The sequence below is a fragment of the Coenobita brevimanus genome, chromosome 28 (genome assembly GCF_032717465.1).
Source record: "Coenobita brevimanus isolate Jiangsu-jjx chromosome 28, ASM3271746v2, whole genome shotgun sequence".
Taxonomy (NCBI): Eukaryota; Metazoa; Arthropoda; class Malacostraca; order Decapoda; family Coenobitidae; genus Coenobita; species Coenobita brevimanus.
The window spans coordinates 10,297,780-10,315,502 of record NC_136981.1 but is presented as its reverse complement, the minus strand read 5'-3'; the positions used below and the strand labels follow the sequence as shown (position 1 = coordinate 10,315,502).

Sequence of the window (17,723 nt, the reverse complement as noted above, 5' to 3'; positions counted from 1 at the left end):
TTTATTATTTCCCTCTTAGTCAGAGGAAGATGTAGTCAAAAAGAAGAAATGGAGGCATATCAGGGCCTTTTGTTTTTTTTTTTTTTTTTTTTCAGTAACTATATATTTGTTGCAAAATCTTTTTAGTATTTCCCTCTTAGTCAGAGGAAGATGTGGTCAGAAAGAAGTCTTTATTATAGCTACCGTACTGTATAAAAAAGGTTGTGATATTTTTTACTTATAATAAAAAATTTATTATTATTTTCATCATCATCGTCATCATCCAGAACTCTATCCCACCCTAGGACAGAGTGAGGAGTAGCAGCACCCTAACAGCCAAAGTTTGCCCAGTTCAATGGGTCATGCTTCCATTCGCTAATAATTCAAACCCTCAAAATCCTGGCTCCACCAGATAGGCCCAAAAAATAATTCACCACATTCTGTAGCATCACATATACCTATCTGATAGAGCCAGTCCGAATGCTGTCATGTTGAAAGGGGTGCCAAATCCCTGGTCATGCAATTCTCTGCACAAAATTCATTCAGCCAGCTCAATCTCGTCAGTCGTATTGCCTCACCAACTTCCATACCTCTCTTCCTCACACACTCATCCATCATATCCCTCCACCTTCTTCTTGGCCTACCCCTCATCCTCCCTCCTTCAGATTCGCTCAGATATACCTTTTTCACCACTCTGTTGTTACCCATTCTCTCCACATGACCATACTAGCTCAGTACACTGTCTTTGCATCTGGTGTCCACAGACTTCTTCACTCTGCATCTTTCACGAATAACATTATTCCATATCCCATCCACTCTCGGTACTCCACATACTCCACGTACATTCCTCAGCAGTTCCATCTCCACTGCTCTAACTCTTGACTTTTCATTTTCATGCCACACCATAGTCTCACATCCATATGGTAAAGTCAGCACTAACACTCCATGTAAGCCTCGTGCAGCTGCAACACTCAAGCCTCTGTTTCTTATCAAGGCCTCCATAGCACCAGCTACTTTCTTTCCTTGTGTCAATCTATTTCCACTTCTTTTACACATTCTCCTTTCTTTTCTATCACTTTACCCAGGTATTTGAACTCTCTCACCAATTCCAGTCTCTCTCCATTCACTGTAACATCACACTGGGAGTTGCCTTTTCTTTCAGTAACCATCATTTTACTCATTTCTACATTTACTCTCAAGGCACGATGCTCACAGACATTTACAAAACTCTGCACTAGTCTACCAAGCTCTTGTCTGGTATTTGCAAGTACCACTACATCATCAGCATACAGCAGATTTGAGGTATTCCCTCCATCACCATTCATTACCAATGCCATCCCTCTCTCCATTACTTGTATTAGTACTTCACTCATCACCCCATTCAGAAATGGACTCCTGTGTGAGATGTATGATGATGATGATTTGGTGTTGGTTGCAGAGAATGAAAGGGAGGCAGAGGAAAGATTTAGGAAGTGGAGAGATGGAATGGGGCACAAGGACTTAAGATTAAATGCAGATAAAACAAAAGTGATGGTATCTAGGGAGGGGGGGGGGGTACTGTCAAAGAAGGAGAGTGACTGTGTGCAATTTTTCACAAGGGCATGGGAAGTAATTCCATCTTATGCAGTGTTTGTGATAAGTGGGTGCATAAGTGATGTAGTGGTATTAGAGGTAGACTGCAAGATAATGCTGATTTCATGTTTGCAGTGTGTCAGGGTGAGCATGTGGGTATTGCCAGACATGAAAGGAGTGAGCTTGCTGGTGTGTCTCTTGAGTGTGTGGAAGAGTTTTGTTATTTGGGAGACATGTTATGTGCTGGAGGTGGGGCAGGAGCTAACTGTGTGGTTAGAGTGAGGAGTGGTTGGAAGAAGTTCAGGGAGTTGTTGCCTCTCCTGACACTGAGAGGGCTCTCTCTCCATGATATGGGATCCTTGTAGGCAGCATGTGTTAGGAGTGTAATGCTATGTGGTAGTGAGACCTGGGCAGTAAAGGAAGATGATATTCACAGGCTCAAATGTAATGAAATGGCAATGGTTAGGTGGATGTTTAGTGTGTCCTTGAGTGCACGGCATGGGGGGGCTAGGTTTATGATGGAAGAGTTAAGAGGTAGGTTGGGATTGGAGTGTATTGGTGTTGTGATGAGGAGAGGTAGATTGAGGTGGTTTGGGTGCAGTAAGTGAGAAGTGTTAATGTTTGGGATAGGGTAATGAGAGGTAAATCAAAAAAGACCTGGGATGAGGTCATTGAGTGTGACCTCAGGGTTAAGGGACTAAATAGGGAAGCTGCCAGAGATTGAGCAGCATGGAGAGCTGCCATTAGGTGACCAAGACCGACGAATGCAAGCATGTTGGAGTCTTCAAAAACGAAAATGATGAAAACGAATGTATGTACTGTGTATATATGTACAGTATTTGTATATATATATATATACAGTATATATATATGTCGTATATACTGTATATTATTTTTATTTATATATTTTATTCCAACATCTTGTAAGACAAAAAAGGATTCTGTGATGGGTCGATGGATTTTTGTTACCGGTATTTTTTTATTGATTGATGAGTGAGTGAGTGTGTGGGTATCCTGTTGATTAGTTGTCCCACCATTGTGTTTTACTTGTGTTCTGACCCCAACCTCACCCAATCTTTGGGTGAGAAAAAGGGGTTGGGATGATGATGATGATGATGGAGGTGATGATGTTGATGAATTTTTTCTGACAGCTACGTGAGCGAGGGGTATTCAACACTGGGGAACAGATAGAGGAGGGAGGGATGGGTGTGTTATTACGGCTTATTGACCTACCCACCACCGACCAGCTCACCCCACACACCATCACCACACTACGCAGACACCTGCTCTCCGCCACCATCCGTATGCAAGTCGCAGTGGCCTGGGTCAGTCTCACAGTTCTTTCAAGGTTGCTTCTTTTTTTTGTCATTCTTACCATGTATTTGCCAAATATTCATTGAAAGTGAGATGAAGGGTAATGATGGAAGAGGCAGATCTTATCCATGGTAGTATGAAAAAATGTGTGTGTGTGTGTGTGTGTGTGTGTGTGTGTGTGTGTGTGTGTGCGCTCGCTTGCTTGCTTGTGTGTGTGCATGCGTGTGTAACTAATGGTGTTACGTTGTGTCCAGCAATTCACAGGGTCACGTGTGCTTGGTGTGGAGTACTTGTTCAGCCAGTGTCCAGTGTGGTCACAGCACCCAAGGGAGCAGGGTGCACGTCGGGCCGTGTACTACACTTACGAAGTGGCTCCTCCAGACCAAGTGGCCAGTACAGTGGATGCTATTCTGGCAGACTTTAACTCCATTGCACGGCTCTACCAGCTTGTTCTACAGTTTGCAGCACAACTTTCAGCTTCTCGAGGTCAGGTTTATGATCATACTGCATTTTACTTTTAAATCAGTCTTTTAAAGTTGTTTCATCCAGTAAGTTGTTACTCAGCTGAGTAGCCTTGACTAATTTTTTATCCTTATACAGCTGGGGTTGAATCAGCAGGGAGTAGCAGCAGTAGCAGCAGCAACGTTCCAAACCCTAAGACTCTGAATGAGATGGTGCGTGTGCGTTCTTTTAACTACAAGAGCATCACCCTCTCATATGGCCTCAGCTTTGATGCCTATTGCATTCTGCGCTACAGTTCAGAAAAGAAATCATTTGTTCTTAGTTTTGGTAAGTTAGAGGGTATATTATTGTGTCAATATGTTACACCATAGATTCTCAGTACCAGTACCTGTAGTTACAAGAAAGAGGGAAGAAAATTTTTTGTCTTTACTGTCTCAGGCACCCATAATTCACTGTCTTATATGTATGATTAGTTGGCCATGCAAGCCTGTGAAGGTCCTTTCATCTTGCATTTACAGTATAATAGGTTTAACTTACACACCAGTCTAGTTTCATACTAATACCCATACCTGATGACAGCTTTCTGTGTTTCATGATCTTGAGCAATTTCCATGCTCAGTTCCCTAACCCAGAGGTCTCCATGAAGGACCTTATTGTACGTCCTTATTCTGCGAGGCAGGGTGCACTTCCCTCCACATTCACTCCTGTGACCATGCTCAGCCAGTCATCCACTTCCCTCCTTTTATAGCATCCAGACCCACTGTGCCTGTCAGTTTGCATCATTTCTCTTGATAATTATGTTAAATCTCACGCAGTACTTTTTTCTCAGTTTGGCTCACAGTGAGACTGATAATTAATCTCAGCTGATTTCATGTGTGTGGTGTGTCAGGGAAGGCATGTGGAGATTGTTAGGTGTGAAGGATTGATCTTGCTGGAGAGTCTCTTGAGTGTGTGGAAGAGCTTTGGTATTTGCGAAACCTGTTATGTGCTGAAGGTGGGACCCAAGCTAGCTCTGTGGCTAGAGTGAGGAGTGGTTTGAAGAAGTTCAGGGAGCTGTTGCCTATCCTGACATTGAGAGGGCCCTCCCTCCATGCTAAGGGATCTTTGTTATGTGGCATGTGTTAGGAGTAATGCTGTATGGTAGTGAGACCTGAGCAGTAAAGGAAGAGGGTATTCACTGGCTCAAATGTCCAGAAATGACAATGATTAGGTGGATGTGCGGTGCGTCCTTGAGTGCGAGGCCTGGGGGGGCTAGGTTTACGATGGAAGAGTTAAGAGGTAGGATGGGACTGGAGTGTATTGGTGTTGTGATGAGGAGAGGTAGATTGAGATGGTTTGGGCATGTTGAGAGGATTGGGGACGATGGTTGGGTGCGGATAATGAGAAATCTTAACGTTAAGGGTAGGGTTGTGAGAGGTGGACTGAAAAAGACATGGGTTGAGGTAATTGAGTGTGACCTCAGGGATAAGTGACTGAATAGGGAGGCTGCCAGAGATCGAGCAGCATGCAGAGCCACCATTAGGTGACCAAGGCTGATGCATGCAAGCATGTTGGAGCCTTTAAAAATGAAGTGAAACAAAATGGTTCTAACCTAACGACCCTTCGTGTTGCTGTTTCATTTTGTTCTCATCCTGTTCATTTGGAACCCATAAACTGTGATTTACCTTTAGAAAGGATCTTTCTTAGACTGTGACATACTGTACCTCAGGGAGACAAATTGTATTAGATTTTTCTACTTTTTCTTTATTTTTATTACAACTGATGTTTAGCATATGCTAACGTAAATATTTGCCTACCCATGTTTCAGAATCCCCTCATCCATCTTACACTCTTAAAATTGGTATATGATGAGAAAAATGTGTGAGTGCAGGACACTGTAATGGCTAAACTGTTGCACTTATTGACTTTAAAATTAAAGCATTTATTTTCTCAGTGAACCAGTATAACCCCCTCAAAATAGATATATATATATATGGATTTATTTATTTATGTGTTGATTTCTTATTTTTGCACCAGAGGAGATAGATTTTCTCTATTGAACCATATCTTACATAACTTAAACTTTAGCTTGAACTTTGCCATACCTTACCTTACTTTTTTGTATTTAATCTTACTTTACCATACCTTTTCTTATACCTTTACCTTTACTGTTACTTTTATCTTTACCTTACCTTACCCTACCCTACCCTACCCTACGCTACCCTATCCTATCCTATCCTATCCTACCCTACCCTACCCTACCCTACCCTACCCTACCCTATCCTACCCTACCCTATCCTATCCTATCCTATCCTGTCCTGTCCTACCCTACCCTACCCTACCCTACCTAAATCTGTGTGGTTTGTGTGTAGGTATGAGTGGCGAGGGTGTGTGGGCGACAAACCCACACACAATGATGACCGAGCAGCTGCAGGACCTAGTAAACCAGAATGGCACAATGGGCTTAGTTGACCTGGCCACTACGCTGCACCATACATATCAACCCCTCCTGGCCTTGTGTCAGCTGTCATCCACACTGCATATGGGGCTTATTGACAAGGTGAGTAAGTGCTACAAATAGAATGGTAATCAGTAGTTATTAGCATGTGTTCCAGGTAGCATAGGAGGCTTTGTAGCACCTCTTCCATAACAGTTTATTGTGCACATTACCCCATATATTCATTTGTACTGGTATATTATTAATGCTAAGATTGGTGGTATTAAGATATTTTAAATAACATATATGAGAATGTCAAGGTGTAAAAGGAAAATAAGGTGCTAAAGGAAAGCTGCAATAAGCCTCCTAAGAATACTGCACATCATTTCAGTCACTAAGAATACAGTACAATACTAGAGAGTTAGCTATATTTCTGCTGTGAAATTGAGTAAGTACCATTATTTTATTAATTTTTTCTTCCGTACTACACACTCTTGTCTGCCCTTAGCATAAACACTAACCATTCAGGAATATTGCTCTTGTTTGGCAGTCAGCAGCATGTTACAGTATTGTTTGTATATATCACTGCTGTGAGATTAGGTAGTTAATATTATGGAAACATATTTCCTAATGATGCTCTCTTTTTCGCCTTCAGCATAAACACCAGCCAGTCAAGAATTTCACTCTGGTGCCGCAGTCAGCAACACGTGTGACAGTGATTTATCGCAACGTTTACTGCCTTAATGTGGACCTGTTGCCTCATGGCCTGGTGGCTGTACGAGATGGGGCTTACAGTTCCTTTGACACATCCAGGCTGATAGATGAGTTTATACAGATACACGGACTTAAGGTGATTGTGTATAGTGTATTATTTTATGCAGAAGCTAAGGAGTGTTGTGGATGTGCTATAAAGTGTTGGAGAAATATCCTGAGATGCCTTGTTCATGTGCAGAAAATGGAGAATAAGAGGTTGCTTTAGGAGAGTGCATGTGCATAAGGTGAAAGGGGAGGGGGAGAGCAAGACAATTATAAGGTGGAGGGATGGGAAGGAGAGGTATATGATGAAGGGTGGTGTGAGTTAGAGAGAGGGCAGCCCGATGGAGGAGGACAGGGTGACATGGAGGCAGTTTGATCTTGGCCACCCCCTCTGGAATGAAGGGATGCAGCTATAGATAGATAAGTAGATAGATAATAGATATTTAATGATCAGTGGATGCTTTGTGGTCAAGTGTGTTAACCAACCTTATTCAAGTTGGTGATGCATTTTTTATTCTCTTCTTACCCTTTCCAAATGACCACATGATTTTATTCAGCTTAGGAGACACTTTTGAAACTAGGGGTATTAGATACAGCCTTCATTTACCCTTCGTCAGTAGAAGTCTCTCCCCCAGGCTGAGTACAGTCATCTGGAATTAGCAAAATGAATTGGTAAAATATGTCTCCAGATTCATGTGGTTAATGTACTCCAACCAGTTTAAATCTGAGGGGTGGTTGGGGCTTTTGTGCTCATGTAATACTGTTCAGGGTCAGTGACTTAACAGCAAAAAAGTACATTTATAAACAAAGGCATCATACAACAAAAGGTTATGGTATCTCTATTTTGCAGGCATTCCTTGATGAGCATGATGTTGAAACAGAAAAAACATCGAGGGAAACTGGCAGATTATTATTATAGATACCAGTCAAACTTTAATAGGCAATTTTTCTGTAATAATTGCATCATCATGATCATCAGCATCTGGACCTCCTTTCCCATCCTAGGGCAGGGTGAGGAGTAGCTGTGTCCAGACAGCCCAAATTTGCCCAGTCCAATGGGCCACACTTCCATTCACTCATCATTCAAGCCCCAGGAATCCTGGCTCTATCTGATACCCTCAAAACATTCACCACATTCTGTAGCCTCACATAAAAGTATCTGATGGAATCATTCCGGATGCTGTCACGTTTAAAGGGGTGCCAGATCCCTGATCGTGCACTTCTCACAATATTGATCAAGCCAGGTCGATCTCTTTCCAGTTCCCAAGCCTCACTGACTTCCAAATGTCTGTTTCTCACACGCTAATGCACCATATCTCTCCACCTTCTCCTTTGCCTACCTCGCCTCCTCCTTCTTTCTGATTCACTCAGATATACCTTTTTCACCACTCTGTTGTTATCCATTCTCTCCACATGACCATACCATCTCAGTACACTTCAGTTCTGGTATCCACAGACTTCCTTACTCCACATATTTCACGAATCGCATTATTTCGTATCCTTACCACTCCTTGCATTCTGTATACATTCCTCAGCAGTCCCATCTCCACTGCTCTCACTCTTGACATATCATTTTCATGCCACACCATAGTCTCAAATCCATATGTTAAAGGTGGCAGTAACATTTCTTCATGTAAGCCTCGTGCAGCTGCAACACTCAAGCCTCTGCTTCTTATCAAGCCTTCATAGCATCAGCTACTTTCCTTCCTATGTCACTCTACTTTCCACTTCTTTTGCACATTTTCCTCTATTTTCTATCACTGTACCCAGGTATTTGAACTCTCTCACCAATTCCAGTCTCTCTTCATTCACTGTAACATCGCACTGGGAGTCACCTTCTCTCTCATTAACCATCACTTTACTCTTTTCTACATATACTCTCAAGGCACAACACTCACAGAAATCAGAAAACCTCTGCACTAGTCTACCAAGTTCTTGTCTGGTATTTGCAAGTAGCACTGCATCATCAGCATACAATAAATATGAGATATTCCATCCATCACCACTCATTACCAACGTGATCTCCCTCTCCATTACTCGTGTTTTTACTTCCCTCGTCACCCCATCCATATATATATATATATGTTGAACAGCCATGGGGACATCACACAGCCTTGTTGCACACCCACACCAATTGTGAACCATTCACTTAGATGCCCATTAACCATTACACATGCTTCACTACCATCACAAAACTCTTGATGGCACGTAGCACTTACGATCTACACCGTACATGCACAAAACTTTCCACAATCCTTCTCTGTCCACTTTGTTGTATGCTTTTTCCAGATCCATGACTGCCATAAACACCTTATGGTCCTTCTCGCAAGCCTTCTCCTCGATCAGTCTCACTGCAAATATTTGATCCACACATCCTCGGCCACTCCTAAAGCCACCCTGTTCATCACTCACTAGGAATTCTGATATCTCTCATACTTTCTCTATAATAATTCTTCCATATACCTTCCCTACCACACTCAGTAAACTTATGCCACGATAATTCTTGCACTCACTTCGCCCACCATTATATTTGTACTGGGGCACAGTCACAGCCTTTTTCCATTCAGCTGGCACAGTTTCACTCATCCATGCCTTCTTACATATCTCCAACAAGCACTTCATTCCACTCTCCACTTCACTTAATCATCTGTGCATACATCTCATCAACCTCAGCTGCTTTCCCATTTTTCAGCCGCATCAGTGCACGTTTCACCTATGTGAGTGTTACTTCTCCTGGCACTGCATTCCTTCTCTGGACACCCCCAAAACCAGTCATGTTTACAGCCATTCTGCTCTCTCTATTCCCATTCATCAGGCTTTCAAAATATTCTTTCCATCTGGTCCTTACTCCATCCGCATGGGTTAATAATCTACCACCTACGTCCTTCACACCATCACATTTCTTTCCGCTTTCGCTTCTACACATCTGCACCTCTTTCCAGAATAACTTCCTATTTTCAGAGTAATTTGCATTCATTTTTCTTCCTAGATCATCGTTTACTTCCTTCTTTTTCTTCTTCACTAGTCTCTTTACGAGCTTCTTGCTCTCAAAATATTCAGTTCATATTTCAGTTGAACTCCTGTCCTGTAACCACTCTAGCCACTTCTTTCTCTTTTCTTCCACTGCTCTCTTAACTTCTTCATCCCACCATGCCATACCTTTCATCTTTGTTGTTACTCTTGCCACACCACACACCGCTTTAGCATTTCTAACTAAGCAGTCCCTATATGCATTCCACAGGCTGTCCAGATCCATTTCAGTCCAGCTTACTGATTCTAACTCCTCCCGTACTTTGGTCCTATATTCATCTGCCACGTCTTTGATCCTTAGGTGCTTGACTTTCAGTCTTTTTTCCTGACTGCTTCTCTTAGAAAAAAAAGAAAAGAAAAAAAAATAGACAGCATATGAAGACAGTCATTTTTTTAAGTGAGTCTTTTTGACATTTTTTGCTGTTAAGTCATTAGTAAATTAAAGGAAAAATGCCTATCAAAGTTCCATTTATTCATTTGAAATTGAATTTTCAACTTTTCCCAATTTACAGGAGCAATTGCATGCAAACAGTTGTAATTTGTAACTCATCCTTTTTGGCAAGGACTACCTAGAAAGAGGATTTATCATACAGTATCTCCATTTTTCAGGCATTCCTTAGCAAGTATGTGGATGAAACGGCCATAAACATCCGTCGGTCCCAGAGTGATGACGACAACCCCCCAACCCCCATCACACTGGATGACCCCCCTTGGCCATCACACAAGGCTTCATCACCAGCACGACCTGGCCCCATGACACCACCCATCTCCTCCAACCCACACACACCAGCCAGCCCACATCCCGTAGCCATGACACAGGTGATGATCTTTAGGATTACTGTATTATTATTACACTCATCTTAAATATCGGAACCAACTGCCTAGCCCAGGGCTCCTATGCTCCTCATGGGGCAATGTAGGATTGGATGATGGATGGATGGATGGATTATTATTATTATTTTTTTGGAAATTGAGACATTTATTACCTTAAAGTCTGAAGCAGCTGAAAAATAGGAAAGCAGCTGGGGTTGATGAGGTGTATGCAGAAATGAAGTGTAGTGGAGAGAGTGGAATGAAGTGCCTGTTGGAGATAGGCAAGTAGGCATGGATGAGTGAAACTGTGCCAGTAGAGTGGAAAAGCAGTGATTGTACCCCTATACAAAAATTATAGTGGGCGAAGTGAGTGCAAGAACTATTGTGGCATTAGTCTGTTGAGTGTAGTAAGGAAGGTATATGGAAGAATTATAAAGTGAGAGAGATATAAGTCCTAGTGAGTGGCAAACAGGATGTCTTTAGGAGTGGCAGAGAAGGTGTGGATCAAATATTTGCAGTGGGACAGATAGTGGAGAAGGCATGTGAGAAGGACAGTGTGTTTATGGCATTTATGTATCTGGAAAGACCATACGACTAAGTAGACAGAGGAAGATTGTGGAAGGATTTGCGCATGTACGGTGTAGATGGTAAGCTGCTAGGTGCCTTTAGGAGTTTTTATGATGGTAATGAGGGATGTGTAAGGGTAAATGGGCATCAAAGTGAATGGTTCATGATCAGTGTAGGTGTGTGACAAGGTTGCGTGATGCCTGTGGTTGTTCAATATACATATATATGGGGTGACGAGAGAAATGAAAACACGAGTAATGGAGAGGGGGATGGCATTGGTAATGAGTGGTGATGGATGGAATATCTCAAACTTGTTGTAGGCTGATAATGCAGTGCTACTTGCAATTACCTGACAAGATCTTGGTAGACTAGTGCAGAGTTTTGTAGATGTCTGTGAGCGTCATGCCTTGAGAGTAAATGTAGAAAAGAGTAAATTGATGGTTACTGAGAGAGAAGGCAACTCCCAATGTGATGTTACAGCGAATTGAGAGAGACTGGAATTGGTGAGAGAGTTCAAATACTTGGGTGCAGTGATAGAAAAGAGAGGAAAATGTGCAAAAGAAGTGGAAAGTTGAGTGACACAAGGAAGGAAAGTAGCTGGTGCCATGAAGGCCTTGATAAGAAACAAAGTTTTGAGTGTTGCAGCTGTGCAAGGCTTTCATAGAGGAGTGTCAGTGCCAACTTTAACATATGGATGTGAGACTATGGTGTAGCATGAAAATGAAAAGTCATTTTAAGAGCAGTGGAGATGCAACTGCTGAGGAATGTATGTGGAGTATGGAGTGTGGATAGGATACAGAATAATGTGGTACGTGAAAGATGCAGGGTGAGGAAGTCTGTGGACACCAAAATCGAAGAGAGTGTTTTGAGATTATTTGGCCGTGTGGAGAGACTGGATGACAATAGAGTGGTGAAAATGGTATAGCTTAGCGAATCTGAAGGAATGAGGAGGCGAGGCAGTCCAAGAAGAAAGTGGACTGATATGGTGGATGGATGTATGAGGAAGAAAGGTAAGGAAGTTGGTGAGGCTAAGGGACTGACAAGAGACTGGACTGCATGGATAAATATTGTGCGGAGAAACATGAATAGGGAATTGGCACCCCTTGTTAACTTGACAACATTTGGATTTGGCTCTATCATATAGGTATATGTGAAACTACAGAACGTGGTGAAATATTTTTTTGGCCTAACTGATGGAGCCAGGATTTCAAGGGCTTGAATGATGAATGAATGGAATCATGGCCCATTAAATTGGACAAACTTTGGCTGTCTGGCCTTACCCTATCCTAGGGTGGGAAAGGAGGTCCAGAGAATGGTGATGAAGTCTGAAGTATAATACAGCGAACCCTCGTTTTACAGTTAACTGGTATGCAATGAATCACCAAAATGTTAGGACCTTTTTTGGATGTACAATATTATGATCCAGCATGAAGCCTCACTGGTTGATGTATGATTGCTATTTTCGCCATTACGAATGGCAACACGCAAGCTTATGGTCATTTGTTTGTTCCAAGATGGCCTTTGAACATGGTCACTACTGGGTGCGTTAGTGTCAGTGATGGAACGGTAGTGTGTTGTTGCAATTGAAGCAGCATTGAGATGAAATAACTACCAGCTTAGGTGCGTTGGAAGCTTATTTTTAGACATAATTTTGGTGGTAAGCAACAAGTGAAATGACATAACTACCAGTTTAGGTGAATTGGAGACTCTCGTTGCATGGGTGACCCTTGACCACAAATATATCCCAATTGAATGTATATTATCAGTGTCTCGATATATGGTAAATTGTTTTGTGATGGATTTTTTTCAACAGCATCCTCATCACAAAAGGGTGTCATGTGTTGTTTCATGCAACAATATTTTTGTGGAAGAAATATATCCACATATGGGTAAGTAATAAATATGTGAGGTGCTTAGTACCAAAAGGTATATTCCATTGTTTCTTAAGAAAAAATAAAAAAATAAAAATAATAGTGATAAAGAGTTAGATAACATTAAAATCATTATAATTCTTAATCCAGCCATATGATTTTTAATCTGTTTCTTGAACTTTGAAGTCAAAGAATCTACTGTACATTGTGGTGATATGTGATTTTTTCCCACTCACCATCCACTCACTTGTTGTAGTGCTGCTTTGGGTGTCTGCCTGTTCCTTTCCTCCATCCTTCCTCTTCTGTCTTTCTTTCCTTCATTCTTTCCTCATCCTTTTGCTGACAAGTGACTTTACACTCCCTCTTCTGTCTTCTCTCCTTCATTATTTCCCCTTCCTTCTGCCTGTGGGTGACTCTACACTGAGTGACAAGCCAATTGGTTTCCTGTACACCAGGAAACCATTTACTGTGCTGGATGGTAACCACATAACCAAGTTTTGGCATCTGGTGGTTTAGTGGGTAATTAAGGCGCTCCAATCGGATTGAGCCAGTGCAGGTTTATATCCAGGGGGTGGTTGGGGTTGATTGCTCATGTAATGCCACTCGGGGATGAGTGAGGCTGATCACTCTCATCTTGACTGTCAGGACTAACTTGCCTAACCCCGGGCTTCTATGCTCCTCGTGGGGCAACATAGGATTGGATGGTGGATGGATGGGAAAAAAAAGAAAGAAAAAAAAAAAGTGCATTGGGTGTCACTACCAGTATGTCTAGATGACTCACATTCAGATAAGCAGTTACTTTCTTTTTCATGCTTAATAATGTTGCATTCATTTACAGATGAATACAAAAAGTCAAGGAATAACACAAAATAATAAATTAGAATAACATCATGAGAGAATTACAGCAGCAGGCCAGTTAGCCCATGCTTGGCAGCTCCTTCAAGAGTAACTAAACTACTAGCATAAGACAAGGATAGTAAAGAGGAAGACTACAGGGCATGATAAATGCATAATAAAGGGAAAAACGTTAATAAAAATGTTCCTAAGGCTGTCACAAAACTTTACCATCACTCAGCTATCCATCCATCCATGTTGCCCCATGAGGAGTGTAGGAGCCTGGGGCTAGGCAAGTTGGCCCTGACATTTAAGATGAGGGTGACCAGCCTCACTCATCCGTGAGTGGCATTACTTGAGCAATATGCCCCAACCATCCCTTGGATATAATCAAACACAGGCTCAGTCCGATTGGAACGCCTTAATTACCCACTAAATCACCATGCATCATCAGCTATCTATTCTGTTAAAAATGGTAATAATAATGGGGAAATGTATCTTTTGGATCAGAGCTGTGCTCTTCCCTCTCTTCCATGAGGTGTTGGCAAAAACTGAGTGTAAACAAACTGGAGAATTAACCTAATGGCAGCTTCAGTACATTCAGTACATACCTATGAAAGAGGGATCTTGTGGGAACAAGATAGTGGGAAAAAACAGGGTTTGGAACCTACGGTTCTGTATGCCTCATATAAATTATTTTTATTTGTTTGTGTATGATAATTCTTGTTGTTGAACAGTTCACAGCACTGTGCAATCAGGATTCAGTATCTTTGTTATTTATGACTGTGTTTGTAACAGGGTAGTGGTGGCCATGGTGGCTTTGTGTCCAGCCCAGCCACCAGTGGATTCTCCCTGGCATCCCCACCTCCCATCCTCAACCCCAACCCATCCCCTGCCACCATCCTGCCCCACCCCTCACCCAGCAGTGGAGGGGGTGCCGGGGGAGGTTTTCTCTCATCCAGCTCACCTTCAGCAGCCCAGCAGCATGGTGTGGCATCCCCCGGCCCTGGTGGGTTCCTGGTCCCGTCGCCAGCTGGTCCACATTCAGTACCCATGCACTCACCTGCCTCAATGCTTGTACATTCTCAAGGTACCACACCCAGTCTGTACTTTCTGTTAGGTTTAAAATACAGGCAGTCCGTGTTATAGGTCAGAAAGACATTCCTTTTTATCATCATCATCATCATCCGGACCTCCTTTCTCACCCTAGGACAGGGTGAGGAGTAGCAGTGTCCACACAGCCCAGATTTGCCCAGTCCAATGGGCCACACATCCATTCACTCATCATTCAAGTCCCTGGAATCCTAGCTCTATCGGATGCGTCAAAAACATTCACTATGTTCTATAATTTCACATAAACATATCCGATAGAGTCAGTTTCAGAGAGCCTCGAAGGGCCTAATTCCCTTTTATTTTTTGTTTGTTTTTATTTATTTTTTCCCTTACGGTAATGTATGTGGTCACTTGGTTTGAAACATACAAATCAGCTTTATTGGTAGCAGTGGAACTATAATAAGCCTTTTGGGGGGAATTAACTTTGAATTTAATAGCAAAAAAGAATTATTAAAAGCCAGCTTATAATGAAGTCTTATTGTATTGCAGTAAAACTTATTGATAATGTGGACCCAGAAATTTAGTTTCTAAAAATATATAGTTATAATGATGATGATGAATATGCATGCTTTTTCTTGTGAAGGTGGAGGAGGGTATGGTGGAGGTCGTGTGCTTCCTAACAGACCATACGCTGCTGCCGTCCCCACCACACTAACTCACGATGCCTTCCTCACACTCTGCTCTCCAGCACCGGTTAGTCACAGGCAATTTATGGTGTACGTACTACCAAAAACAGTGTAAAAATAAACTGGCATGTATAGCAAGCACCTACTGTACTGCATTTTCTATCCCCTTTCCTTGGCAGAGTGATGAAGGGAGTGAAAGCACTCCCCAGTGCCTACTGGAGCAATTCTTGGGCATCACATACATCAAGCGTCACTTCCAGCAGATGTGTGAAGGCTGTGAGATGGTTAGTACTCTAGTGGGTTTATTAAGCTAACCTAACCCCTTTCAGCTCAGTTTAGGTTCAGACATACTCAGGTTTGAGTGTCATTATGATTAGCAACCAGGGAGACTCATTCCTACCTCATATCTAAGGCTCATTGGATTTCATGGTACCACAACTTGGTATTCAAATTGTGTAAGTGACTAAGTTACAGCAAGTGAAAACAGACTGACTGTAGTTGTGAACTTTCATTACCAATACTTTGACATGCATTATTGCTATAAACTTTTTTTATAAATGTTTCATATGAAATCTAAATCTGTTGAATATGCTTCATTGCAGTATTGTACTATATTGTTAATCATCATCATGCAAACAGTTTGTTAATATGAAGTAGGGAGTTTGAGAATGTAACTCTTCGATCATTTCAGAAATATGAACAAGAGAAGGAAGAACAGTGTGTATATGATGATGGTGGTGATGACAGTAATGATGGTGATGATAACAGTCTTAATGTTGTTCCCAGATGAAGGCAGTGGGTGGTGTTGAGGCAGGTAGTATACAGTTTAAGACAGATACATTGAACTGCCAACTGTTAGTGCAGTCCAGCCCAGTATACACCCTCAGTTTGAAGCTGCAACCACTGCCAGACCACACAGACCAATGGTGTCCAGAACAGCTCCAGGTTGGTGCTTTTTACATGTATGACAAGACGGATAATGAGTGCAGTGCAAGGTTTCTTCTTTTTCTTGGTGGAGAAAACTTTGGAATAAATCTTCACTACTCAAACCATTAGTCCTATAGCACCTATTTTCATAGGGTGTATATTACTCAGTTATTCCTGTATGCATTGGACAGCCATTCTGATATCAAGGACTTCCTTTACATTACCAGGTTGTGGAAAAGTTCTTTAGTGTGAAAGTCCCAGTACCGCCTTATCGTCCCTACGCTGCCCAGTCTTTCAATAGCATCCTCAAGTTTTCTCCCAGAGTGTTGAGAGACTGCATACGCATCATGCAACTAGAGCTGGTATGTTATGTGACCATACTCACATCTTACAAAAATTTTATTCATTACTGCATTGAACATTAGTACAGCCCAAGAACCTTTATTAAAAAAACATCTAACTATTCCTGCAGTGAACAGTTTTCTTAATCAGCCAGTTATTGTTAGATAGACTGTATTTTGTTTTGTTGTCCAGTGGGGCACCAACTTTCGCGCCTAATTGGGACCAAAAATAATGTGCGAAAGTTGAAATTGCGAAAGTTGGGGCATTGTCCTTATGGCAAAAATGCCAATTGGTTCCTTGCTGTCGTAAAGTAACACCAGATTTTCATTTTCACTTGCAATACAGTACAGTACATCAGATCAATATTGTACATTGCATTGTGAGATACAAACAATAAATACACATTATATGAGGAGAAACATACCACAGAGACCAGGTTGAGGTGTTTAATGGATGCTGGGGGTAAGTATCCAAGACTCGTGGCGGGGTTATTGGGTCCCGCCAGCCACCTCAGCACCACCTCTCGCTGCCTCACTGCCAACCACCTCACCGTCACCCCTTTCTGCCTCACTACCACCCTCCCTCTCTCTCTCTGCCTCCTCAGATGCCACGACGCAACACTTCCACTTCGTGCTGAATTTCCTCTTGTGCTAGGTGCTTTTCATTTTATTTCATTATCATACTGCCGTTTCTTCACTCCAACACGATACTGTCATTTTGCCTTAGCTTTTCCTCCCAATATTGAAGGGCCCCGGGCACTTTTTATCACCACCACCACCTCCTGGCCCTCCCCCTACACCATCAGGCCCTTTCCCCACACCGTCAGGTATAGTAGAGGCCATTGAACCATGAGAATCCATCGCAATGGAGCCAGCGGCATTTGTACACAATGGCAGAAGTGGGTAGGTTGGGTTTTGACATGACATCATTCAAGATGGCGGCAGGTTGCAGGTGGGCGGCACGGAAAATTCAAAGTTCAAAATATTGCCCTAAACCCGAAATTTGTGCTCAAAACTCGATTTTTTTCATGTGAAAGTGGAAGTTTGGGAATATTTGGTCAGTGCCGTGAAAGTTGAATTCGCGAAACCTGTTGTCATGAAA

At 42.2% G+C, this 17,723-nt stretch overlaps 1 protein-coding gene across 1 annotated transcript in view; it reads left to right on the top strand.

Moving 5' to 3' along the window:
• The window catches only part of MED14 (mediator complex subunit 14), a 68,999-nt gene that overhangs the window by 42,456 nt on the left and 8,820 nt on the right, over positions 1-17,723 (top strand). Inside the window, exons 13-23 of the mRNA XM_080268609.1 lie at positions 2,703-2,876; positions 3,120-3,351; positions 3,466-3,654; positions 5,679-5,866; positions 6,399-6,593; positions 10,139-10,348; positions 14,413-14,704; positions 15,311-15,420; positions 15,533-15,637; positions 16,140-16,298; positions 16,508-16,642. Coding sequence (XP_080124735.1) covers positions 2,703-2,876; positions 3,120-3,351; positions 3,466-3,654; positions 5,679-5,866; positions 6,399-6,593; positions 10,139-10,348; positions 14,413-14,704; positions 15,311-15,420; positions 15,533-15,637; positions 16,140-16,298; positions 16,508-16,642 — 1,989 coding nt within the window. The remainder of the gene's footprint in view (positions 1-2,702; positions 2,877-3,119; positions 3,352-3,465; positions 3,655-5,678; positions 5,867-6,398; positions 6,594-10,138; positions 10,349-14,412; positions 14,705-15,310; positions 15,421-15,532; positions 15,638-16,139; positions 16,299-16,507; positions 16,643-17,723) is intronic.